Below are 26,146 nucleotides of genomic sequence, written 5' to 3'. Positions count from 1 at the left end.
AGTATTTTATTAAAACTTGTGAATAATTTGCTTTTTTGTACATTAAAACAATTTTGAGTTCCCTATAAGAGTACTCTCACACTTCATGGGGCACCTAGGTGGCTCAGTTGTTGGGCGTCTGCCTTCGGCTCAGGTCATGATCCCAGGGTCCTGGGATGGAGTCCCGCGTTGGGCTCTCTGCTCAGCAGGAAGCCTGCTTCTCCCTCTCCCACTCCCCCGGCTTGTGCTCCCTCTCTCACTGTGTCTCTGTCAAATAAATAAAATCTTTAAAAAAAAAGAATACTCTCACACTTCTGATAAGCTTTCTGATGGAAGAGTAAGTTTTTATTTATTTTATTTGATTTTTTTAAGATTTTGTTTATTTATTTGACAGAGAGAGACACAGCGAGAGAGGGAACACAAGCAGGGGGAGTGGGAGAGGGAGAAGCAGGCTTCCCGCAGAGCAGGGAGCCCGATGTGGGGCTCGATCCCAGGACCCTGGGACCATGACCTGAGCCGAAGGCAGACGTTCAACGACTGAGCCACCCAGGCGCCACTGGAAGAGTAAGTTTTTAGACACGAAGCAGGCAATGGACAGAATCCTGGGTATACTCACAGGGGTATGAAGCATGTGAACATTATTCATGTGCATCACAGAAGAAAAAATGGTTAGAAACAGCTGGTCTGGAAAATGGACTTGACAGGATACAGCATTTCTTATGGCTGATGAGAGAAGAAGGAATTAACACTAGACCCTGAGTTTAGTCATCAACTAGTATCAGGATACTTGCTATGAACTAGTTCATGTGTTAGATTTTATAGGGATTTGTGGTACAAGAAAGCTTCATTGAACCTGTTCACTTTGTGTGCCAGGCTTAGTGCAAGGTATTAAGAGGAAAAAAAAGACTTAAAATAGAAGCTACTTTACAGCTATATTAGATCAGATTGACACTTGGCAACATTAGCTTATTGATCCAATTTTGCCACTATAGAACTTCAGGACCTGTGGTGTCTCTGGGCCTCAATTTCTTCATCTGTAAAATGGGCAGAGGTGAACTAGATGACCTCCAAGCTCTCTTTAGATTCTAAAACGCTTGATTTAAAAAGTCTTCAAAATGTTTATTCAGGTGTTCTTTCCCTGAGGCATTCCTGAGATAGAAATGTTCCATTCCAAACCCCGAGACAGACACACCTCTGGATCAGGGTGTTTAAGAAGCTCCTAAGAGAAGGTATCCTTTAGGTTTTCATCCCTATGCCCCAGTACAGAATCTCTACACATACAAAGCGGGGACAGACTTACAGTCCAGAGTGACAGATGGAGATGATAAAGGTATACTTTAGTGTTGCAGTTGGCATCAAATCTAAAAGCTTAGGCCAGCAAGCAAGGGGCTTCATTAAGTAACATTCCTTACCTCATCTCTCCCTATCTGATAAAGCCCTTACTTTTCAGATGAGTTGATCATATCCATTTCCCCTTTCTGTCTGCTATTGCTGATCCCTCCATCTGGAAGGGCAAGGAGGGGAGAATAATGCATGTCCGTTATTTCAAGACCAAGCTGTCTTACTTTCTGTTTCATCAGTATAAATACACGTAATTTCTAGAATCCCATACTACCGTACACTTACCTATGTTTCCTTGCTTATTCAGAGGTTCCTCTTCTCTCCACAATTAGACTCTAAACACATGGTATTGAGTAAGCACTGGTAAGTGCTTATCTAGTTTGTGAGTCCAGCAGGAATCTCAGATGGCAAAAGAATGAAAGCCTCAGACTCCTCCTACCTTCATGCTACACCATTTCCAAAGCTCCTCCTTTGCTTTCCTTTCCTATCTGGAATCCCCTATCTTCAAGCCTACCTGTAAGGGTTGATTCTGGGTATGAAAAGACAACACAGTTCATACTTTTGGTTTCACAATTTTTCAGTTCATTTCAGTAAAAACATAATATAAAAGGCATTGCCACCCTCTTCCCCTCCTGGGGGTGATCCATCAAGCCTGTCAGTCTGGGCTGCTCCAGTGGTTCAGAGCTCATCATGCGATATGTGCAGGGCATGGTCACATAGATCTGCAAATAGCACATAACAGTTTGAAGGAAAATGCCACTCTCATACCGATATATGCCACTATCAAGAAAATACCCCAAACCAAACTGGCACACACCAACCACCAATTTTCAGAGCATATCCTTTTAAATGACAAAATATTCCCACTATCCTCTCACCTGTATCTCAAGTGAGAGAGCCACAAATTCTGAAAGCTGACAGGAAGAGAATGGAGAGGAAGAACCCAAGTCCCTAAGTCATAGGCAACAGAAGCCAAGTCTTGAGCTAACATCAGAGGATGGGGGTTGGGGGCAGGAGGTAGAGGAACATGCTAGGGAATGTGCCGGGTTCCAAAGGGCTGTGAGGACAGGCAGTAAAGTGGAAGTAGTTTACCTGTTCGCTTACTACAAAGTTTGTCTTTCACATTGTCAGCCTCTCGCGAAAAGAATTCAATGAGTTCATCCTCATATTCCTCCACAATGCTCTCACACTGTCAAGCCAAGGGAGAAATGAGTGAGAGAGGGCAGCAAGAAACAGCCTTTTGCCTCCACCTCCAGAGAGGAGGAGGATGTTAGCACAACTTGCCACTTCGGCTCTCCAATAACTCCCCGAAGTTTCAAAAACCAGCTACCCACTCCCAAAGCTCACCGCAAACTTGAGAGTACCACTGATGTCCGAATCAATCCGGATGCCCTGTAGGTCCAGTTCACTGGATTCTCCACTCCTGCCCACTACACGTACGTAGTTCTTGCGGTGGGTGGAAGGGTCAATCTGTTCCCCATACTCCTTCATCCGGTCACATACCTCCTCTAGCAGCTCTGTGAGGTGGGCCTCTGAGCGAGCATAAGGCACCTAGAAATGTCCTCAGCCTTGGGTCACATTCTTCTATGTCTGTACGTTAGTAATTTATATCCTTACTTTTCCTTCCAAATCTAGTTCAACCAACCTATTCTAAAAAGCCTTCCCTAATTAAAAACAATACAGTTTATCTGTAGAGTTCCAAAGGGCTTTCAAATATACGATCGTATTTTACCTCACTATCCAATTCTAAGAAATATAACAAGTATCATTAGCTCCAAATTCTAGATAAACAGAGACCTCTTTGATTAATCCTACTTAACTAGGTGTTCTTTTCCTTTGAATTCCCTTAATTCTTATGCTGTAAGCTAATGACTGTCTTTCTTTGTATTAAATGAGACTAATACCTGTCCTCAATAGGAGCATTAGAGAGTAGTATAGGCTTTGAGGATAGCAACTATTAAAGCATCTCACAAACATCATAGCCTAAATTTTCTTTATATACTGCTCACCAGATACAGCTTTGTGTATTTGTGTCATGTTTTCAACTAAAACATGAATTTCCTAAATACAAAGATAAGAGCTTCTCTTTCTTTTTTGAATGAATGTTTGTATGTATACGATTATGCCATAGTGAAAACGTAAGTGACATGAATTAAGGATGTGGAGAAGGGGGCTGATCAGGCTTTGCTAACAACCACAGCAGAAATAAAGTCTTAAGGTTTGGGGCCAGGAAGCAAGTGCATAGGATAGAAGCTTCCAACCTCTTACAAATCAGAAAACCCAATCTTTTAGATACCCCTCTGGGTCGATGTTTTCTTCATTTCTATTAAACCAAGGTCCTTCTTAATTAGTTGAGTTCTCATTCAAAGTCCAAGTGAGCTACTTTATTTGGGGGAACAGTAACAGTTACCTCCACCACTGACTGGCTGCCATCTGGATTAATTCGGAAAGAGCCCATCTGAATGGTCTTCTTGGGATCCACCTGGGCAATTTCCCACTCTAGTTCATCCACCAGAGCCCTGCAAGCTGGTGTGAGGGGAGAGAGAGGAGGCGGGAGGAGGGGAGAAAGGAATCACCCAGGGATTTCCATTCCTCCTTCTCCCAGAGCCTGGATCTCATGCTCTCCCAAGGCTCTGTCTCCTCCACCCTCCTCTCACTTCTCTCTTTTTGTGCCCTTACCTCCACAGTGTAGATCCTGGCTCCTCCGGGCCCAGGCAGTTCCCAGCAGGGCCCCCAGAAGCAGGGCCAGACAACCCCAGCCTTTCATCTTTAGCGTAACGGGGTTGCTCCACCTGGGTTTGGGTTGGCATAAAACATAGGTGTGAGCAGCCGGCTCCATTACTCCCACCCCCACCCCCACCCCTCGTCCCAAGGCCTACAAAGGCCTCACGGTGACTCTGGCTCTACTTTTCAGGAAATGGCCAGGACACAAAGGGACCCCTCCGTTCCCAGCGCTTGAGGCCTCAGATTCCCCCGGCGGTGAGTGAGAGCGCGAGCTAGGGACCTGGGGCTCAGCCCCAGACACTACGTCGACAGGTGAGGCCCCAGATGTTGGTACTTCAGCGTCGGCTGGCCAGGGCTCACAGGGTTATGTGGCAGCTGCGGAACGGAGGCTGGCGAGTAAGCGAGGACGGCAGGCACCGAGGAGCTGCCGGCAGGGGAGGCAGCTGATTCAGGCCAGGAGGCAACGAGGTGGTGGGCGGGAGAAGAGCACTCAATAACTGGGGCCTATTTGGACCCACCACCTTAGATTACTGCATCCCCACCTCCAGCCTATAAGCTATTTCCCGTGCGGACCAGCCCCCTTTCTAAGGACGCCGCCCCCTTTCTAAGGGCGCCGCCATCGCCTCCGCTCCAGTCCATCCCCGACACTTAGTGCCACTCGCACCTGTCCCACCTCTGCTCCCAGGGCCGCCGCCGTGGCCCAGGCGCTCGAAGACGGCCGGACTCTCACTTTAGCTCCGAACCCTAGCACCTGGCTGCTGGGGAGCGGGGCTGTCCAGGCTTCTCCAGAGCGCTCCGACACTTCCCAGGCACGGATGCCCCAGCGACTGCCTGACCGAGCTCCCCGCACTCTAAGCGGGCGCCTAAGCAGGGCTCCGATGCGCCGCGGTGCGAGCCCCACACCGGAGACCGACCCCAAACCCGCCCCTCCAAACTCTCGCGCGAACAGGCAGCTCAGGAGCGGCTTCCCGGCAGTGAGGACCCCGGTGGATCGCAGAAGGACCCAGACTTGCGTGGCGAGCAGCTCCACGTGACCACCAGGGGTCAGCCGAAGAATAGGAGTGGCCTGAAGCAAGGACAGTGCGCGGCGTGGCGTAAGGAGGCGGTCAGGTGCGCGCGCGCGCGCGTGTCAGTCTAGGTGGGCTAGGACCTTCCAAAAGAAAGGTGCACTGCTCGCGGGTGAGAAGCCCTGGTTTCAATAGTCAGGAAACTACATCTCCCAGGAAGCACCGCAGCACTACACAGATGCTGTTAGTATCTACAGGTCTCAAGATAACCTGAAACCTGTAGTTTGTCAGCTTCCCGCATTTCCCTTTTACAGAATTAACGAGGAAACCGTACCCTACGTCTTAAAAGAATCTGACCTTAGGGTACTAGGCAGCTATAGCAAAGACCTAACATTGTGGAGGTAAGACATAATTATATTCCTCCAACATCTTTAACTTTGGACTCCAGAGCTTCACCTTCATTTCTAGGTGGGAATTTGAAAGCTTTGTTTTTTTCCAGTTGTTACAGAAAACCGATACAAAGTAGAGGAGGGCTTAAGTCAGAGCATCCCACACTCCCAGGTCTCTAATGACATGGATGACAGCCAATAATATTTTTGTTTTTATTTTATAAAACATGCAGTTTAAAACAAAATTTTAAAAATAACAAAACTTGGAACAGGAGAGTGGATGGAAGACAGAGGCTTCTCAGCTGTCAGCAGGAGTGAAGCCAGCAGCCAAGCTTCGTCTAGGACCCAAAGGCCCTTTTGGCAATGATGGTGTTGGCAACACTGGTTTGCTAGGGGCACCAATACTCTATGTCCTGGCCCCTCCAGGTATCCCTCAAGCAGTCAGAGACTTGAGCTGGCTTGAGCTACTGTTTTAAGCCTGTCACTGTCCAGGACTTCAGTCCTTAGCCAACTAGGAATCGAGAGTACTGGTTCTAGGAGCGTTTTTGTTTTGTTTTTTTTGTGGTTTGTTTTGTTTTTTGCCTGGATATTAATTACCCAGGATATTTATCGAGATTACCAATTACTTTCCATTTGGGTCATTTCTAGACTCTGCTTCTGGCCTGCTATTTTGCACAGGATGAAAAAGGAATCTGGCTCCTCTTCCCTTTGCAACAACTCTGTTGCATTCCAGTTCTATTAATAGCACCATCTGTAGACCCTGAGGAGGTCCAATTCTGGAAGCGGACACGGTATAGCCAACTTGGGAAGCCATCTCCCAGTTCTGGGGCCACAGAACACTGAAGGGAGAGGGGGTAGTTCGCTGGGAAAGGGTGAGGTCAGAGCGCCAACACTGAGGAGAAGACAGCTGCATCTGTCAGATAAAACCAAGAGCATTGACTCTTAGGGTGAGTGCAGAAAAAGCAAGAGAAAAGAGGACAAACCCGCCCCAAACATTTTAGAACTGGGCAAAAGAAGGTTAGAATCAATGGAGAGTTTCAGTAATAAAATCTATTTCACTGAATATTGGGAAGATTAAGTGCTTTGTAAACTATTGAGTGCTTTACAAATACAAGGTAGGGGTGGTACTGTTGCTGACATCACCATGATCATTATTATTATCGTGGGTATAATCTTCACATATGCAGTCAAAACCCACCCTGTCCAGTTTCCCTTGTCCCATCCCAGGTCTTACTCTTGGGACTTGTCTGGCCCTCAGGTTCAGGCACCTTCCAGTCCATCTTTCGGCCCTTCTCATAAAGACCCTTGAGCACTTTGTGGAAGGACTCAGGCTCGGTGCCATTTTTGCTTAGCTCCAGATATTTTCGGTAGAGCTGAAGGGCTGTGCGGGCATCCTCAATACTGTCATGGGTTTCCCCTTGAATCTTTAAGTCTAGGGGAATTAGAAGTGGAATAGTTTGGGACCTAGCAAAGGAAGGTAAGAACATGTCCCCTACTCACATCCCCAACTCCCAATAAACAATAAAACACTTGACTGCCCCAAGGGAAAAAGCCAAACACCATCCCTAGTGCAGAGGGATACTGAAGCTACTTAAATCCATTATTAACTCTCACCACTAACTCAGGGTCCTCCCTACTCCTCTGACAACTACAACATTTCTTCCCACTCTTACATGAGCACCACAGGGGCCTACAAGGTACACCAACTCACCTAGAAAGTACCAAGCAAGGAATCGCAGGGAAATCATTCGTTTTCGGGGCATGTGAAAGAGATAGACAGTGTCAAGGACTTGGTCCTTGGGCACCTGGCAGAGATAAAAGAGTGGGAGACTGAAGGCAGGCGATCTGTAATTTCCCATTCTCCAAAAGCATAATATAAACCCTAAAGAGCCCAAATTCAAGGACTCTTAAAAGAGCCCTGCCCGAACCATGAGGTTGATGACCCGGAAGTCCTTCTGCAGACCATGACCCACAAACTTGACTCCAATGTCTATAAGAAAACGAAGCTTTAAGTAGGTAGACTTGAGAGTTGTGAGGTGCTTAGAGGAAATCTTGGCATCTAGGTCTCCTGGCTTTATTCCTGAATACTGAGTCAAGTAATCCACCACCTAGGCATAGAGAAAAGGGTAAGTCGTTCAGGAAGTGAGGTGCAGCGTCTCTACTACTCTTCCCTGGGTTCTAGAGCACTCTACATACGCACAAGGTCTGTCTCCCTTGCACCTCCATATCCTAATACCTGCTCCTGGGTAGAGATGTAGTCATCAATGAAGGGAATACCCTCATTGGGTCCCTGGCCCCGAACACAGGTGATCCTTGCTACTGACATCTGGCTTGGTTTGATGGTAGACTTAGTGCCATCACTGCGTAACTCTGCTTCCTCCTACGTGACAAGAGTTGATAAGGAAATCCGAGAACTGCTTACGACTCCTAATATCTCCAGAGTTCTGTTCCAACACCACACCCTTTTGGACTGTGTTACCTCATTAAGGGTGACAAACTCAGCATCCAGGCCCACCAGGTCCCCAACCTGTGGCATCTCATTCAGCATCAGTGGAATAAAGGTAGTATGTGTTTTCCGCTGCTTCCGTGCTAGTGAGGCTTCAGCCAGCAGGACACTTGCCTCAATAGGGTTCTTGACTGGAAGGGAAAATCCAGAAGACAGATGGCTGGGAATAGGGAAGTAACCAGAGGAGGGAAACCCAGATGGTTGACCAGAGACTGGGTCTACACTGTGATCCCTCAATAATCAAAGGATGTGAGTAAAAAGATCATGTCTGATGAACACATGGATGGAACAGATCAAATCAGAAAACTTACTAAGGAATATGTTAAGAAAAAAACAAAAAAGCAGACAGGAAAGAATAAGACTTCAGCTTTGGACTTCAGCTTAAAAAATCCATAAAGTTGCAGGGAAACTATGGTTTAAACACACCAAAAAGGGCCTTAGTAAGGAGTTTCTGTCTCCAAAAGAAGAAGCAAGCTTCACTTGGGAAGAAGAATGATTAGACTCAAAATCATAACCTTAGCCATTTTGATCAGATTTCCCCCCATCACCTCTTTCCCACTACACCTCAGGATCTCCAGATTCTAAATTTAAGCCTGATGAACAGGACTCTCTTTAGTATCCCTGGAAATATTAACACTGTTACCTATCCTAATCTTAACAAGATCTCTTCCTAAAGATCAATCTAAACTGCCCACACCCTTTGGTCTACTCTGTACCACTTACTGTTCAGGTTGTATTTGGAGTTAAGATTCCTTTTGATGTAATAAAGGATAGCAGGCACTTTCCAATTCATGTCAAACTGCACAGCTTCGTGCTAGAAAAGAAAAAGCACTTAATGGCCTACGTATATGCCCCTTTTTCTTTTTTCCCTAGCCAGACAAAAGACAGAACTAGGTGCTATTTTTTAATTCTGCTAACGCTTTTTATTCTTAAGGATCCCTCCCTCCCTCCCTCCCTAATCTGCATGGCATTCTCTAGGATGAGGATGAGAATGCTAGGAAAAGGGGAGATAAAAGGGAGAACGGAATGTGTCACAACTAACCTTATCAATAGGCTCAATAAGAAAGTCATTAAAGAGATACCACTGCTGGTGGGTAACACCCTGTGGAGAGAGAGAAAAAAGACTGTCGCTAAAGTGACAGCTGGACCACTCCGGCTCAGACTCAAGACAGGGACAGATCCAGGACTGCACTGTGGCTACCACCAGGAGTGTATAATCTCACTCACCTCCTTACGCTGGTGGTAGGTCTCTCCAACTTTGATGTGAGCCACCAGGCTGCCCCCTGTGCGTGAGTCCAGGATGTGCACCACAGTAGCCATCAGGTCATACACATAGACACCATGCTCCTCCTCTGCCCTGGCTGGGCCCCACTGTGAGGGGGGTACCCAGGCTGCTAAGCTAAGTTTAAGGGTGGGGAAGGAAGGGGAATGGGGATAGAGGACAGGGAGTTTGGGGTTTGGGGAGGGGGGGACCAAGGTGGGTTATCTCCATCCTAGCCCATCTATGACTCTCAATACTGAACTGAGTCACTCTGGAAAAGCCCACATCTGGTAAATACTCAGCTTTATTCCCTACCTTTTCCCTATACTAAGTTCCATCTTCCCCTTGCCCTGCTTCTGTCCCAACCTTCTCTCCCTTATTCCCCTTTCTCTTCCCAGTTGTTCAACAACCTGTATCTCATCCCCATCAGTCCAATTGCAAACATCCAGCCCCTTGTTCTTGGTCATCTTCATGCGAATGGAGAAAGGAAGCCAGACATTCTTCAACTCCTCAGTGGAGGAACACATCAGCATACCCTCTGGACTTCCTAGTTCTTTCCTATCAGGAAAAGAGAATTAGAAATTTGTTCTGAAATCCAGCCAGTGACAAGAGGAGCCACTGGGTAGCTCAATCCTTTGACTACTGCCTCAAGGCCATACCTACCAATCAGCCAAAGCAAACTCCTTGTTCTTGGAGATTTCCCCACCATGCTTCTTTATTGCCATCTTGAAGGCAACCTGAACACAAAAGAAAAAATATCTGATTCCCAGGGTGTGTGGCCGGCTCAGTTGGTTAAATGTCCAACTCTTGGTTTCGGCTCAGGTCATGATCTCAGGGTCATGGGATCAAGCCCCGAGTCAGGCTCTGCACTCAGCACAGAGTCTGTTTGTCCCTCTTCCTCTGCTCCTCCCCCCTGTGCACTCTCTCCCTCAAATGGATAAAATAAAATCTCAAAAAAAAAAAAAAAAATCTGATTCCCCAGGAACATTAATCATAAATGGAGCACAGCACAAAAGGGAGAGAAAACTAAACTAAAAAGCACACTTAAAGCCCTGCTTCCAGACTTGGTCCTTACCTCAGCCTGCATTCTCCAGAAATCAGCTTCTTTCAAGCTGTTCACCTCACAGTTGATGACGAGAATCTCTGGCAGATGGCGGATGTTGCGGGTCTGAATCTGAGAGGACAAAACAAGGAATGGCAGGGAGCCTACAGGAAAGAACCCTGGATGGGAACAGTAAAACCTGGATCTGCACTTTCACACTGAGGTTCTTCCCACTCCCTACAGACCCCCAGATGGCAGTGCTGACACAGCTAGTCCCAGATGAGACCCAGTCGGATCCCCAGCGCGGGAGGACTCACCGTGGGCTGGTACTTTTCACAGTTGTCACACCAGGCCTGTGTATTCTGCTCCAGGCAGATGCTTCGCTTCAGCACCTGAGCAAAGTCACAGTTCTTCCCGGTTTTATCTGAGGGGAAACTGGGTGCTTCACTCTCCGCTCTCCCTTCGGCCCACTGTTAGCCCCCCAGCACCCTCTCCTTGATGTTACGGGACATCTGGGGGAGCCTTCCCAACCCAGCCACATGGTATACCGCTGGTGCCCGCCTCGGGGTAGGAGAGGGTGAAGAGCAAGGTGGACGAGGCCCGCACGGTCTCACTGCCACAACGGCAGAGGCTGCAGTTCTCCATCTCACAGCTGAACAGCTGCCCGATGACTGAGTCCCCCGATGAGCAAAAGCTGCTAAGAGTGGGGAAGGCAATGCATGCACATGGAGGCAGTTAGGAGACCCCCGAGGTCACAGGGGGGCCTTCACTGTTCACGGCCCCATTTCATACCTGCCTCCAGCACCTCGATAAGCCTGGGGTACTTCGAGCTCCTGCATGTCCTGATGCAGCTGAGTGAGAATGAAGCGATTCCACCTCTGAATAAGCCTGGCCAGATTGCCTTTGCCTGAGGCCTCATCTGAGTCAGCCAGGATCAGACCAAGGGCTGATGCCTCAGGGATGGTGCGGAATGCCCGAAGAAAATTACTGCCCTGGAATCCAGGAAGTGTGTTGGTAAAATGGGGGAAAATTTTCTCTTTTGTGGCCATCTGCACAGCAATGTCCCTGCCTACTGTCCACCTCCCTTCCCCTTTTATGGTTTCAGGTCTCCAGACACTGACCTGACAAGGGTCACCCCGAGAGAGATCCAACATGTGGAAGAGGAAGCCCAGCTCACAAGCCAGGCAGAACTCCTTCTGGCAAAGATGGTTCTGGATTAGACAGCGAACAGGCTCCAGGAAGTACAGCACCTGGGGGGCGGGAGAACAAGAGAACTGAGGCAGGCAACCGGTACAGGGAGGAAGAAGGACAGGAAGGTTAAGTGAGCTGGTGAAGAATACAAAGCAGGAGGCCACTGAAGGATGGAGTGCACAGAGGAGACTTGAAGGCTATGGAGCAAGAAGGAATAGTGCCGGACGCCATGGAAAAGTGGGCTTGGTTGGAGAGGCCCGGAGAAAGAGTAGTGGGTGTGGGCCCGCGGAGAAGGAGAAAGGCAGTAGGCGTGTTCAAGTCACCGGCGTAGCCACCCTTACCTGGATCATGCAGTTGCAGTAGGCATTGGGGATGTGGGGCTCTAATCCAGCAAACAGGGTCTTATTGTAGTGTTTGAAGTCAAAGTCCTCCAGCCCTAGCTTGGAGTATTTGATGGTTACCTGAGGCAGAAACAGTCTGAGCAAAATGAAGATATCCTCAGAGTCCCCTAGATCTTCCGAGTAGTCAGAACCTTCCCCAGAACCTCCCTCCCGAGTCCAGGTGGTAGGTGAAGGCATCTCGACTGAGTCCTTCAGTCCTTTCTCATATGACCCCCTTGTCCCAGGGAACCTTTCCCCACGTCCCAAAGGGCTCCTTCCTTGGTATCCCCCAGCACCTTGCGGTATTTCTTCGAAACCATGTGGAGATGTGGCTCTTCTTCCCGTCCTATCGGTGACTCAGTGACCTGGCTGAAGCTGTCAAATTCACTGTCTGACTCCTTGAGTCGGTAAGGAATCTAGAATTTTCAAGAAGAGGTAATTTTGGGGCGCCTGGGTGGCTCAGTTGTTGAGCAACTGCCTTCGGCTCAGGTTATGGTCCCAGGGTCCTGGGATCGAGTCCCACATCGGGCTCCCCGCTCAGCAGGAAGCCTGCTTCTCCCTCTCCCACTCCCCCTGCTTGTGTTCCCTCTCTCACTGTGTCTGTCAAATAAATAAATAAAATCTTAAAAAAAAAAAAAAAAAAAGAAGAGGTAATTTTGTTGGCTGTCGTAATTACCTTTGGTTTCCCCCCACCTTGATCCCAACACTGAACACTCGATTTCCTGGGGTTTTCAGCAGCCACTGCTTCCTTTTTCTTCCCACAGCCACCACCCCACCTCGTCACAGCTGGACGATGATGGCTTCCACGCCAGGTTCTGCACATTCACTCTGTCCGGCATCACACTACCAGACTCTCCCCAAATGCCTATTTCAGTGCATCACTTCTCCCACTATACACTTGGTATTCAAGGCTTCACAACTGGGCCCTTTCCGACCTTAACGTCTTGCGATTTCCCAGTACTAACCACCGCTGTAGCCAGACTGGTCCAATCACAGTCCCCATCAGACATGCCTTTTGCAGTTATGCTTTTTGAGACCTTTGCTAACACTGACCTCTCATCTTGAACGTGCTCCCATGTTACTTTCTACTTACTCATCTTTCACCTTTCCAGCTCAATATCCACTTTTTTCAGTATGTCTTCCCTGACCACTCTGGCCCAGAGTAACACTTTCCCTCCAAACAGCCCTGGCACTGAATGCCTGTAACATTCCTTCAGCATTTCACGAGAGAACATAAATAATTTGTTACAGACAGGTCTTATCTTTACCAACCAAATACTAAACTTTTTTTTTTTTTTTTTAAAGATCTTATTTATTTATTTGACAGAGAGAGACACAGCGAGAGAGGGAACACAAGCAGGGGGAGTGGGAGAGGGAGAAGCAGGGTTCCTGCAGAGCAGGGAGCCCGACGTGGGGCTTGATCCCAGGACCCTGGGATCATGACCTGAGCTGAAGGCAGACGCTTAACGACTGAGCAACCCAGGCGCCCCCAAATACTAAACTTCTTTTTTTTTTTAATTTTTTTAATTTAAAGATTTTATTTATTTATTTGAGAGAGAGAGAATGAGAGCACATGAGAGGGGGGAGGGTCAGAGGGAGAAGCAGACTCCCTGCCGAGCAGGGAGCCCGATGCGGGACTCGATCCAGGGACTCCAGGATCATGACCTGAGCCGAAGGCAGTCGCTTAACCAACTGAGCCACCCAGGCACCCCCAAATACTAAACTTCTTAACAGCAAAGACTATCTTCTGTGTGTCTGAATCCTCCCTAACACCTAGCATGGTACCTTCAATTCAGTAGGCCTCAAAAGACCTTTACTGACTGACTAAAAGCAAAAACTGCCGAGGACTAGTAAAGAAACAAGACAGGAGAAATGCCAGGGGGCTGGGGTGGGGGCTGACCTTCTCTCCTCTGAACATACCTGATTGCGCAACCGGGTGCGGGGGTTGGGCGCGTAGCCAATGAAGCCCACCTTCTTCATGGTGCGAAGAATCTCTGCATCCACAGGGGGTGCTCGCCTGGAATGTAGTATAGTTCTAAGGCTTGAAGGCTGTGGTGTCTGCCCATCATATCCCTAACCCCCAAGGAGCCAGAAAAAAAGAAGATACTGAGGGCAGACGAAAATCAGGAAAGAAGATTACTACAAGGCTTGCTGAGAAGCCTGGTATCTCGGTCCTTTCCCCCTCCCTCCTTCTGGCCCAGATGTGAGGTACAACCTGGGAGCTGGAGCGGAGTTGGCAGCAGGCCAATCAGAGAGAAGTGTGTCAGTGGTGAGCGGGACAGGGATGAGGGAAAGCGGCAGCAGGTCCTGGCTCCAGTCCAGAGGAGGCAGCGAGTCCACGAGACAGGGCAAAGCAAATTCGGTCTCACGGGAGTAAGGGTTGAAGGAAGGCTCAGGGGAATCAGTCCAGAGGTGCACACAGCCCTCAGAATCCCCAAAGGCCAAGGCCTGCTTGCTGGCTGATACGTCAAATGTCATTAGCAGAGGCCCCACAGGATTCACATGAAAGATATCTGCTGGGTTGGCCAGGCCTGTGGGCTCACAAAACTGGCACTGCCCTAGAAGACAGGAGGAAGCTCAATGAGCCCTGGAAGTTGAAAGGGGGCCATCCTCTTATGCCCTAGTATCAAGAAAAGATGGGGCCTAAGTTCATGCCTAGAGATACAAAGAATATCATCTGATGACTTCCCATAAACCACAGGCAAGTCTGCTACCCAGTAGAGGCAGTTCTAAAGTTGTTTCGCCTGCTCCGCCTTTATCTTGTTCTATGTTCTTCATGCTCGGGGAGAAAATAAAAGTCCTAATCTCTGACCAAACCTAAGCGTGACCCTGATATGATAGCCCGCTGAAAGGTTACTATTTCCTCCAACAAAGAGGTTCCTGGGAGTACAGTCCTTCTGGTACCTAGTTCTCTTTCACTCATCAACGCCTCCCACCCCTCCCTGCATTCCTTCCTACCTGACTGGGAGATGATAGCAAGTCGAGAAGTATAGGTGGGGATGAAGCGCAAGAAGGCAGGATCCACGTGTACTTGAAGTGGTGTGATGGCACGCATCATGCGCAGATCATACACCTTGAGGAAACGGTCACAGGCCAGGCCGGTGAGGCGGCTGGAGAAGCCACAGGCGGCCAGCAGGTTGCCATGCACATCAAAATCTGACAGACTCCCTGAGAAAGCATCGAACTCATGCTCCACCTTAAAAGTACGGAGGTCCCGCAGGGAAACCTGAAGAAGAGATGACTCGGTTATCCTCCAGCACTGTCATCAGGAAAAGTACCTGCCACCTACCTCACCCCGTGAGGCCCCTGCCCAAAGAACTAAGGCTCTAGGATATGGGCAATTAAAGCCCAGAAAAGGCAGAAAGAGAAGCCCAGAGCTGGAGGGGACCCCAAAGAGAACTCTTGTTTACTCTTTGGCCTGGACGGTATCTAGTTAAAATAGAAACCATCAGGCTGAAAGGTAATCTAGTATATCGTGGCTGAGGAGGAACTCTGTTTACTCCTCCCATCCCCCCACTACAGCCCCAGCGTTGAGGGCAAGGAAGAGCCCAAGCACATGTCTGATGAAACAGGGTCTTGTGGTAGGAGGAAACAGAACCGAGCCACCTTGCCAGACGTGTGGCCACAGAAGAAAAAGCGATTTGTCTGTCTCATAATAGTGACTCCAGGCGTCTCGACTGCATACTGGGGAGGAAAGCAGGAAAAAACCAGTGAGAATCATTCTTCCCACAGACCAAAGGAACAGAAAGGTTGCACATACACTTAGTCATGTTCCCAGCCCACGTTTATCCCCAGGCCCCCAAAAGTCTCAGACCCTGCCTGGGTCTTTCCTGCCCCAGGCTTGTACCTTCTGAGTCTCCTGGACAGTGTTAAGGTCAATCTCCAGTATATGGTTCTGCAGCCCACCAACAAGGAGAGTGCTGCCATCCGTCAGCAGGAGACTGTGCATATCCTCACTCTCATCTAGCCTGTGGCGGAGAGAAAAGGCTAAGGGACCAGCCCTCTAAAGCTTCCAATCCTTTAGCCTTCCCATTCGAGGAGGCACCCTCTTTCCCAGTCCAGAGCTGAGAAGCTACTTACAGGTAATCAAATATAATGAGGCCCCCACGAGCCATATACTTGAGGTTGTTCTTGGTGAGAAAAAGGATACCATTTTCCAGGCTCTGGATCTGTCGAATGTCATCACTGCCATTGACCTGAAAGGATGAGTAACGCTCCAAGGCTGGCCCGAAAAATGAAGTAGCATGGCCCTGTGGGGCGGGGGGGGGGGGGGGGGGGGGGGGGGGGGGAGATGAGACACACCCTGAATGGAGGGGCAGATACAGGTCTGAGACTGGATGGATGTTGTCCAGCTTTCCTCCATTCTTGCTTGGCCTTTCTGGTTAGCAGCCCCTAAGGCATAAGCCCAGGGACCAATCTAAGTGATAAGGACACTGATCATACTATCTATGTTCGTTTAATGCTTTACAAAGTACTTTTGTAAAATCTACCTCATTTTATCCTCACAATGACCCTGCTAAATAGGTAATGGCTCAGTTGGTTAGAACAGTTTCAGGTCAGGGACATGGGTCCGTTCAATCCTCCACAGGCTTTCTTATGTTCCACAGTCAAGTCTTAATCTTTACCAGCCATCTGGGAAATGTGTACTGTGGGTCACAGGCTGGAATAGAGAATGTGAAACTCATTCCACCCTTGGCTCCTATGACATCATTCACTACTGGTTTCTCTCCTGACTCTTAGCTCATACCTTCTCCTTATACGCTTCCCTTCAGACCATTCTTAAAATATGGCTATTCCCAGTCCACTATTTTCTCACTAGTCTTCCTAGGTAATCTCATCCATTCTCAAGGTTTTCACCATCCATGTTTTTTAAACTGATGGATCCTAACTCCCTTCCCTAGCCCAGACCACTGCCTCAAGCTTTAGACTTATACAAATACCTACTAAACATCTTTTTAGATATTCCATGAGAACCCCAAACTCATTACATTCCAAATTAAATTCATCATTTTTACCTCATCTCAGTTCTTAACTATATTCCCTATGGTACCACGACCTATGAAATGGACTAAGTCACTGATAGTCAACTTAAGTCCTGTTTACTTCCTAAATATTTCCCAAATCTGGGGTGCCTGGGTGGCTCAGTTGTTAAGCGTCTGCCTTCGGCTCAGGTCATGATCCCAGGGTCCTGGGATCGAGCCCCGCATCAGACTCCCTGCTCTGCGGGAAGCCTGCTTCTCCCTCTCCCACTCCCCCTGCTTGTGTTCCCTCTCTCTCTGTGTCTGTCAAATAAATAAATAAAATCTTAAAAAAATAATAATAAGGGGCGCCTGGGTAGCTCAGTCGTTAGGTGTTTGCCTTCAGTTCAGGTCATGATCCCAGGGTCCTGGGATTGAGCCCCGCATCGGGCTCCCTGCTCGGCCGGAAGCCTGCTTCTCCCTCTCCCACTCCCCCTGCTTGTGTTCCCTCTCTCGCTGTGTCTCTGTCAAATAAATAAAATCTTAAAAAAAAAAATAAAAAATTGAAATCTTTAAAAATATATATATAAATATGTATTTCCCAAATCTGCGCTCATGTATACATCTCTACAATGCTTCGGTCAGGCCTTCATATTCTATGTGAACTGCTACAATAACCTACAAACTGATCGCATGGAGTCCTGCCCTGTCCCCCTTAAATCAAACTCTCTCCTTCTACCTCAGCACTCTATCTAAGATACAAACCTAACCTTATCATTCTGGATAAAAATCTTCAGTGGTGTGAAGGATCAAGTCCAAGCTCTTTTAACACAGCATATGAGGTTTTTCTAGAATGTTATCCCCCCACCCCACCCCCTGGATATCTACATGGCTTCCTCTCTCCCTTCTAGAGGACTTAGAATGGATAGTGTGGCCTGTATCCAGGTCTCCACTCAAATGTGGCTTTATCAGAGAGACCTTTCCCTGACCAACTATCTAAAACAGTAACACCTCCCACCCTTCATTACCTCAACCCCCTTACTCCATTTTATTTTCCTTTAAGATACTAAACAACACTTAATATATTATAAATATATTTTTGTTGCCTTCTTAAATGTTCATTCTAAACCTAGACCACAGAGCAAGGTCTGGCACCTAGTAGGTGCTCAAAAAATACTAGTTGAATGAAGTCATGTCTATCTCCTCAGCTTTATCTCCCAGTGCAGTAAACCCTCACTCCTTATTGTTCCTGCACTCTGCAATCCACTGTATAGTATCTTGGAAATCTTTATCCTGTTGCTTTGGCCAAGACAGCATTTTCCCCTCTTCTTCACCTGACTCCTACTCACCTCTCAAATACTCACTTCAGGTGTCACTTCTTTCTGGAGGCCCTCTGACCCCTCTCCACTCAGTACCTGTTTTTATACTGGCACTTAGTAGTTTATATCTTAGGTTCGTAATTACTAAGTGAAACAGTTTAGTTTCTTCTAAAGTATCATGAAGTTATCTGTTTATGTATCGTTTTCTCCTCATTGTTCTATAAATTCCTTGAGGGCAAGGATTATGTTTTATTCAGCTTTATTCCCTGGGCCTACCATAGCAGTAAATACTGCATACTGAAATGAACGTATTACCAAAAAAGCTCATTCTTTCTAATGAGAAAACCACAATTCATGTTCTATGGAAGGTAAATTAGTAAACCAAGGATAAGGTGTTATTTCCTACAAAATCTTGGGCTCCCTAGCATATTGGCAATATAGATACACATTTTTAAAAAATTAACATTGGTAACTGCTCTCACAGAGATTAAAATAAGCCAGAAAAGACAAAATGATTCCATGTAAGGTAAGTAGAAACACGTGTTAAACATTCTATAATTTAAAAAATGGAAAACAAGAGGGGCATTAGAGACTGGATTTGGACACTACCGACTAACTGATGGGTACAGTTATCAAGATTAATCAAAGCTTGGAAGGGGCAAATAGTGGTAGAAATAAGATGACTTCTGAAAAAGAATGCCTATGTAACTTCTCCCTGGATCCTATGGCTCCTTCCACTCCCCTCCTCCTGACTTGACTTAGAGACCCAACTAACTCTCATCACCTCAACTCAGTTCTGGCTCCCAGTAAAGCAGCTGCCCTGGGCTAAAACCAGATAAAAGACCTCCAACATCTCCACTCATCCCTTACAAAGGGGTACAGTTCTTACCCCGTGGCTTCCCACCCACAGCATCTCCTCGTGCAAGTCAAAGTGGGAGACGGAGACAGGCACACCCACTTCAGCCACCACACTGTGCAATTCAGAGTAGACACCTTCCATTATGTGCACTGACTCCTGGACAGGAAGAGCCTCCAAGGCCACCCCCTCCGGGTCCAGCTCCACATTCTGCAGCAGACTTGGGTTCAGGTGGGCATCCAGGACAGGGTCCAGGGCAGAATGCATGGCTGGGGCATACTCTGCCAGTCCAGGGTCCAGACCCTCGAAGTTCATGATGACGATGGCAGATTAGACCCTTGTCACACCCTCCCTTGCAACAGGTCCTTAACAGGCCTGACCCAACCTTCAGCAAAACAGCACCAGTGGGCCTAGAATGGACATCCTGGCCTGCAAAGGGAAAGAGGTAGCTGAGTCAGTGGCAGGCCCAGGTACTTGTATTTAGTGTGTTCTCGATTATCTGGGCAGGAGGGAGATGAGGCAGGCAGATGTGAGAATGCCAGGTAGGGGATGAAGCAGGCAGGAAGGGGATGGGCAGTGGGGGTAAAGGTGGAAGTCTTGTCCCTTTTTCTCCTCTAGGCCCTCTGTACTCCCCACCACCCCACTATCTAACCTAATGACTTCCTTTCCATCTCCCTTCAGGCCTGCTCACTTGCCTGGTTCACCACAGAACCATCAGTGGAAGGAGCAGCAACTGCGGGACAGGAGTTAGGCAGAGGGGCTAAGGTGCTTGCTTCCCAAAATTAGGGATGAGGGGTAGGGGATTGGGAGGTGAGAACAAGGGAAGTCAGTTTCCCAGAATCCTCTGCAATGTTACCCAGGATTCTCTAGGGAAAAATAAGAATGTCCAGTTACCCACAATTGGGGCGGGGGTGGGGGGACATGATGAAAATGGCTAGTTACCCACAATTCTCTAGGGGAACCAGAGAAATCAATTACCCAGAATTCTTCCCCGGCAGCGGGGAGGGGAGGGATTAGGGCAGGGGTCAGATGTGTTCTTGGGATGCTTATGGGGATTGGGTCATTACCAAGATTTCTCCATGGCGGATATTTTGGAGCGCGTGGAATTAAAACGAGTAGGGGGAGAGAAAACGCCGTCACCTCCGCGGGAAATTCCAGTTTCCCCAATTCTCCCCCGCGCCTGATGCTCAACCAAACCCTACAGCGGAAAGGACGTCGCCCTCCCAGTCGGAGCTTCCAATCAGGAAGGGTGTGGGCCTCACCTAAGCCAATCAGAAGGAGCCAGGTACAGACGGCTCTTCGAGAAGACGCGTGACGTAAGCGCTGGGCGAAAACAAGGTTACGGGCCGCCGGTGGGGACAAACGGCGTCAGACTCTGGCCGTGTTTGGTGTCATGAAACGTAACCCCTTCTCTTTTAAGCTTTCTTTGAACAAAACTATGAAAACTCGCTTGGAAACCGAACTTTCATACTCCCTATAACTTTAGATCTAGAATAAGGGACGCCCAAGGTAAAGTACTAGGGATCGACTGCTGGGTATTCCCAGCCTGGTCCAGTCCACCCCCTCTGTCCGCTGTGCTCTTGTGAGCTACTCCGCCGCTTCTCACCCTGTTGCCCCCGAAACTCGACGGCATTTCCTATCATTTCCAGGCATGGGAGAGAAAAAAGGAAGCGGGAGCCAGGTTCTTAACACGGCCCAACTAGCCGCGTCTTCTGCGATTCTGCAGGCATCCATCTGAAACTCCCATCTGTGATGATCCCCTCCCCACACGCCCCAGTGATAGTCCCGGGGAGCAAGACCCCTCAGCTATCAAATTCCCCTAGCTCTTGAAGCTGGACATTCTCCCTCAGAGGGGGATGAGCACGGCAAATTGGGACATTTGCTTACCCCAAACAATTACAGATTTAGCATCAACAGTTATTTTTAGGGATTCTTGGGGTCTGATTCTGAGCTTGAACTGCTGTGGAATGGGGCCAGGTTGTGAGATGTCTCCATGGCACTTTAGCTCAGTTTCTAAAGGCCACAGAGAGAGCCTCTCTGATGGAAGGAACTTCTCACCGAGGATAGAGTGTTAAAGCACTTCTCTCTCAATAAAGGCTGCTAAATACACTGTAATAAAAGGACTCCAGCGGTGCCTGGGTGGCTCAGTCAGTAAAGCATCTGCCTTTGGCTCAGGTCATAATCGCCCCACATTGGTCTCCCTGCTCAGTGAGGAGCCTGCTTCTCCCTTTCCCTCTGCCCCTCCCCCACTCATGCTCTCACTCACTCCCTCAAATAAATAAAATCTTTTTTTTTTTTTTAAAGATGTTATTTAGGGCGCCTGGGTGGCTCAGTTGGTTGGGCGACTGCCTTCGGCTCAGGTCATGATCCTGGAGTCCCTGGATCGAGTCCCGCATCGGGCTCCCTGCTCGGCGGGGAGTCTGCTTCTCCCTCTGACCCTCCCCCTTCTCATGTGCTCTCTCTCATTCTCTCTCTCTCAAATAAATAAAATCTTTAAAAAAATAAAATAAAATAAAAAAATAAAGATGTTATTTATTTGAGAGAGAGCACAAGCAGGGGGGAGAGGGAGAGGTAGAGGCAGAGGGGGAAGCAGGCTCCCAGCTGAGGGGGGAACCCCACGTGGGGCTGGATCCCAGGACCCAGGGATCATGACCTGAGCTGAAGGCAGACTCCCAACGGACTGAGCCACCTAGGTCCCCCTAAATAAAAATTTTTTAAAAAAGAAAAGGACTCCATAATTTAGACTTCCAGGATTCACAGGGGTCCTAGAATCAGTCAGAAGTCAAAGATGGAGGGCGCCTGGGTGGCTCAGTTGGTTAAGCGACTGCCTTCGGCTCAGGTCATGATCCGGGAGTCCCTGGATCAAGTCCCGCATCGGGCTCCCTGCTCGGCGGGGAGCCTGCTTCTCCCTCTCCCACTTCCCCTGCTTGTGTTCCCTCTCTCGCTGTGTCTCTCTCTGTCAAATAAATAAATAAAATCTTTAAAAAAAAAAAAAAAGAAGTCAAAGATGGAGAGAAAAACACCTTAATTCAGAGGGTCTCTCAAACTAATCTGACTTCACAGGTCCCTAAGATTTAAAATCTTGGGAAAAGATGAGTGCTGAGAGACCTCGACAGTTTGTACACTTTGAGAAATTTCCATATTGAGGTCTCAGATTGAGAAAGACTTCACAGACCTATGAGAATTATAGGGCCTGAGATACTCAGAGATACCCGGGCTAACTGAGCTACTTTATAAAGACACTTTGTGTCTCCTCACAGTGTCCAGTGTAATAGAATGATTGAGAATGCAGGATCTGAAGCCAAATCGTCTGCCCTGGGATTCTGGCCACTCAGCTCTGTGATCTTAGGTAAATTACTTATCTCTGTTTCTTCATCTGTAATATAGGGATAATAATAGTACCTACCTCATTGTGTTGCTGTGAGAATTAAATGGGTTAATACATAAAAAGTGCTTAGACCAAGTACTTGGCATAAAGTGAGAGTTGCCTATATATTAGCCATCATTATTAACTCCCTAGGGGAACTTCAGCTGGATTCGGAGTCTGGGCATCCAGCTGGAAAGGCCTGCCTAGGAGTGTCTTGTGAATGTGATTTGCATAACGGTTGAGTCCCTGCTGACGTCAAGGGGTCACTGCAGCTCCAGGTCAGATCTAGTCCTGGAAGTAGTTCCTGCCACAGAACAGTCCCACAATCACCCCACCAACCTTGCTTCCTACCCAACTCTCGAATCACCAGGAAGTGAAACAAAGCAGCAGAGCCCCGTGCCTCCAACTCACCCTTGTCTCTGTCATCCCATCCCCCGGGAGTCTACTTCCTCCTCCTTCTTTTACCTTTCATCTCCTATCCTTTAGACCTCCCAGAATGGGGCCAGAGGTGGGAAGAACACAGGAGATATTAAACACAAGTGAGGTGAGCTTCCCCTCCTTCCTCCCACCCCCATTTCCTTATTCCATTTGTGTCTACCATATGTAGAGAGAGGCAAACCATTTCCCACTCAAACTGAGATAACCTGTCCTGATGCTGGGAACGTTCTATCCAAAGGATAGATTTACAACAGAGTCCTAATACTTGAATCAAAATTTCACTGGGCAGTTTTGAATAGTTCTAAGGGAAGGGAGACTTCTGTCAAGGGTAACTTTCTCAGAGAAGGGTCAACCTCTTGGGGAGGCTTTCAGGACCATCTGTGTGGTCAGCCATGTCCTCATTCTGACGTTCAAATTGTTCTGGGGACCCTCCACTGGGGTTGGGGCAGTCCCATATTTGGACCACCCCCCACTCCCACGCCCAACCTCACATTCTCAGCTGTTTCACTGGATGTTGCATCAGGGAGGGTGATGAAATCAGTGTCAGCGGATTTTACCCATGGATGCAACAGGCTGAAGGACTGGCCAGGGTCACTGACATGGCACACCTTCAACTCCCCAGAATTCCTGGACTTCCTAGCTGTGGGATGGGGGCTGGGTGCTAGAATATCTAAATTTGACTCCTAGCCCTTGCTTCTACTGGTATCCCAAAAGAACCATCACCTGAACCCCACAGATCCTATGAAACTTTCCGCCACTAAGGCTGAGGAATCACATGGTTCTTAGCAACAACTCTCTCCCTCCAAGAGCCCTCCTAGCCTCCACAGTGAGGCCTGAAGGGGGAGCAGTAATACCTTATACAGTTTTATATAGCTCCCCAGTTCACAAAGTGCAGTCGAGGCCCCTCTCTTCCAGTGAAAATTACTGTTCCCAAGGGAGAGAGAGAAGCCCCCTGCTTCTTAGATAGAGGGCACCAGGTGGGAACCAAACTTCATTCCAAACTGAGCGCCCTATTCTATTGGGAAATAAATGAATGCTTCCGTTTTTGGTTTTTCCTCAGGCAGGAGGTAAGGAAATTAGGTGCTGGGGGGAAAGATCTAGCTTGAGAGGCAAAAAGATGAGGGAAAGGTTAAACAGGAAGGAACTTGAGACTAGATTCATTTAAATATTCATTCCTCCTACCCCCACCCCCTCCACAGCCATTGCGATTCATGAAGAGCATTACACATATGCCCCATCCCAGGCCTCCAGCCACAGCAACCACACGTCTCATTTCCCTTGGAGCTGAGGCTGCCTACCTGGGCTCCCCACGGAGGGGGATGATGCAGGGAGGGGAATCCCACCTGCTGTGAGTCACCTGCTAGTATAAAGGGCGGGCCTTACAATGCAGCGACCTTAAAAAGAGACTCAGAGACAAGGGGAGAAAAACAGCAGGAAGCAGCTCAGAAACTCGGTGAACAGAAGGAACCAAACCAGAGACACACAGAACGGAGAGCATCAGGCTCAGAAGGAAGGGAAGTGGGTAGAGATTCCACAAGGACCGGTGCGAGGCGCAGAGCCAGCCAGATTTGCGAAGCAGGCAACAAGATGCTGGGGAGCAGGGCTGTGATGCTTCTGCTTCTGCTGCTGCAGCCGCCCCGGCTGGCTCAGACCCGGGCTGTGCCTGAGGGCCGTCGCCCTGCCTGGGCTCGGGGCCAACAGCTCTCACAGAAGCTCTGCACGCTGGCCTGGAGTGCACATCCTCCGATGGGACATGTGGTAAGTAACAGGCTCTGGCACCAAACATGAGCCTATCCAAGCTCTCCAAGGCTGCAGTGGAAGACTCTGTGGCTTTGGATGGAAGCTGGAGGGTCGAAGGTCAGCACATCACAGAGTAAGAGAGGACACGGGGGAGTGCGGTTCCTGGGAGAGTCGGTTCCTGGGAGAGTCGTGGGCCTGAGGGTCCTAGTGGAGTCTGAAAGCACTTCTCTTATCTCTTCACTCTTCCCACCCCCTCCTCCATTCCAGGACCTCCCAAGAGAAGAGGGAGATGATGAGACCACAAATGAGGTCCCCCGCATCCAGTGTGGGGATGGCTGTGATCCCCAAGGACTCAGAGACAACAGTCAGGTAGTAAGATGAGGCTGGACTACCAGGAAGAGGGGACTGGGACATTGTGGGGTATCATGGTGAACTGGGATAAGTTCTATCTGTCCTTGTCCGTTCAGCCTGCTGTACCAAATACCACAGACCAGGTGGCTTATAAACATCAAAAATAATTTAGTTCTCACTGCTCTGGAGGCTGGAAGTCGGAGATCAGGGTGCTATCACGGTCAGGTGAGGGCCTTCTTCCAGACTCCAGACTTCTCGTTGTATCTTCATACAGCAGAAGGGCCTTGGGAGTTCCGTGGGTCTCTTTTAGAAGAGTACTAATTGTGTTCAAGAGGGCTCCACCCTCATGACTTCATCGCCTCGTGAAAGCCCTTCCTCCTAATACCATTATATTGGGGGGTTAGAATTCAACATCTGAATTTTGTGGGGACACAAACATTCAGCCCATAGCAGTGTCTAAGAATGGCAAAGAACTGGGTGGGTCTTTGGTGAATGGGGTAGGAGGGAGGGATCTGTTTCCTTTCACTGCTTTCTTTCCCCCCACCCCTGCCAGTTCTGCTTACAAAGGATCCACCAGGGCCTGGTTTTTTATGAGAAGCTGCTGGGCTCAGACATTTTCACAGGGGAGCCTTCGCTACTCCCCGATGGCCCTGCGGGCCAGCTTCACGCCTCCCTCCTGGGCCTTAGGCAACTCCTGCAGGTATGAACCAGGGGCCTGGAGAATGGGGGCTTGCAGGTAGCAGAGACGAGGACCGGAGGGTGAAGGATCTAGAGTTCTCTCTGATCGTGTCCTGTGTCCTTTCAGCCTGAGGGGCCCCACTGGGAGACTGAGCAAACTCCAAGCCCCAGTCCCAGCCAGCCATGGCAGCGTCTCCTTCTCCGCTTCAAGATCCTTCGCAGCCTCCAGGCCTTTGGGGCTGTAGCTGCCCGGGTCTTTGCCCACGGAGCAGCAACCCTGAGCCCCTCAGGCCAACGGCTTACGGATGGCACCCAGATCTCCTTGGCTCACCAGGGCTAAAATGAACCAGCCCAAGCACCTGTGAGCCAACAAGTTAATTGGTCCATTAATTCTAATGAGACTTGCATATGTGGAAAATTCCCAATACTGACTAACTTATGCTGCTGACCTAGGACAAAGTTGAGTATTTATTAAATAGGAAGGGAAAACTTGAGATTATTTATCCTCAGGGCAGCAGCTTGGGGAGGATTATTTATTATATTTATTCTGAATTATGTACTTTTTTCAATAAAGACTTATTTATATGGATATCTGAGTCTGATTTCTAGGCTTGGCTGG

General features: G+C 48.6%; 3 protein-coding genes across 18 annotated transcripts; 1 reads left to right on the top strand and 2 right to left on the bottom strand.

Annotated features, from left to right (window-relative positions):
* Positions 1 to 1,879: 1,879 nt before the first annotated feature.
* CNPY2 (canopy FGF signaling regulator 2) lies at positions 1,880 to 4,854 on the bottom strand. 2 transcript variants are annotated; one of them, XM_045873197.3, is made up of 6 exons: positions 4,718 to 4,854; positions 4,000 to 4,112; positions 3,731 to 3,846; positions 2,668 to 2,871; positions 2,413 to 2,509; positions 1,880 to 2,042 (listed from the first exon to the last, which is right to left on the bottom strand). In XM_045873197.3, exons 2-6 carry the CDS (start codon positions 4,085 to 4,087, stop codon positions 1,999 to 2,001), a joined length of 549 nt encoding a protein of 182 aa, XP_045729153.1. In that variant the 5' UTR covers positions 4,088 to 4,112; positions 4,718 to 4,854; the 3' UTR covers positions 1,880 to 1,998. The 2 variants fall into 2 exon arrangements, with proteins under 2 accessions (XP_045729153.1, XP_045729152.1); XM_045873196.3 differs by having other exon boundaries at positions 4,709 to 4,846.
* Positions 4,855 to 5,639: 785 nt separating this feature from the next.
* On the bottom strand, positions 5,640 to 20,154 carry PAN2 (poly(A) specific ribonuclease subunit PAN2). Of its 8 annotated transcripts, none has more exons than XM_064591082.1 (26): positions 20,021 to 20,154; positions 18,987 to 19,382; positions 15,901 to 16,070; positions 15,668 to 15,788; positions 15,427 to 15,504; positions 14,779 to 15,046; positions 14,036 to 14,378; positions 13,741 to 13,837; positions 12,117 to 12,236; positions 11,782 to 11,901; positions 11,371 to 11,499; positions 11,042 to 11,241; positions 10,798 to 10,946; positions 10,567 to 10,673; positions 10,283 to 10,381; positions 9,871 to 9,944; positions 9,618 to 9,765; positions 9,174 to 9,317; positions 8,989 to 9,048; positions 8,670 to 8,760; positions 7,920 to 8,077; positions 7,677 to 7,820; positions 7,369 to 7,548; positions 7,152 to 7,245; positions 6,675 to 6,872; positions 5,640 to 6,353 (listed from the first exon to the last, which is right to left on the bottom strand). In XM_064591082.1, exons 2-26 carry the CDS (start codon positions 19,266 to 19,268, stop codon positions 6,319 to 6,321), a joined length of 3,609 nt encoding a protein of 1,202 aa, XP_064447152.1. In that variant the 5' UTR covers positions 19,269 to 19,382; positions 20,021 to 20,154; the 3' UTR covers positions 5,640 to 6,318. The 8 variants fall into 8 exon arrangements, with proteins under 8 accessions (XP_064447152.1, XP_064447153.1, XP_064447154.1 ...); XM_064591083.1 differs by having other exon boundaries at positions 10,798 to 10,943; XM_064591084.1 differs by having other exon boundaries at positions 15,901 to 16,016.
* IL23A (interleukin 23 subunit alpha) lies at positions 20,101 to 26,122 on the top strand. Of its 8 annotated transcripts, none has more exons than XM_064591099.1 (6): positions 20,101 to 20,238; positions 22,214 to 22,302; positions 23,958 to 24,516; positions 24,766 to 24,867; positions 25,403 to 25,549; positions 25,655 to 26,122. In XM_064591099.1, exons 3-6 carry the CDS (start codon positions 24,346 to 24,348, stop codon positions 25,865 to 25,867), a joined length of 633 nt encoding a protein of 210 aa, XP_064447169.1. In that variant the 5' UTR covers positions 20,101 to 20,238; positions 22,214 to 22,302; positions 23,958 to 24,345; the 3' UTR covers positions 25,868 to 26,122. The 8 variants fall into 8 exon arrangements, with proteins under 8 accessions (XP_064447169.1, XP_064447168.1, XP_064447165.1 ...); XM_064591098.1 differs by having other exon boundaries at positions 22,474 to 24,516; XM_064591096.1 differs by having other exon boundaries at positions 20,135 to 20,269.
* The last annotated feature ends 24 nt before the right edge of the window (positions 26,123 to 26,146 follow it).

This window comes from Mirounga angustirostris, unplaced genomic scaffold (genome assembly GCF_029215605.1).
Source record: "Mirounga angustirostris isolate CCGP_5_RB_7025 unplaced genomic scaffold, mMirAng1.0.hap1 SCAF_5, whole genome shotgun sequence".
Lineage (NCBI taxonomy): Eukaryota > Metazoa > Chordata > Mammalia > Carnivora > Phocidae > Mirounga > Mirounga angustirostris.
This window is presented reverse-complemented; position numbering and strand designations above follow the sequence as displayed.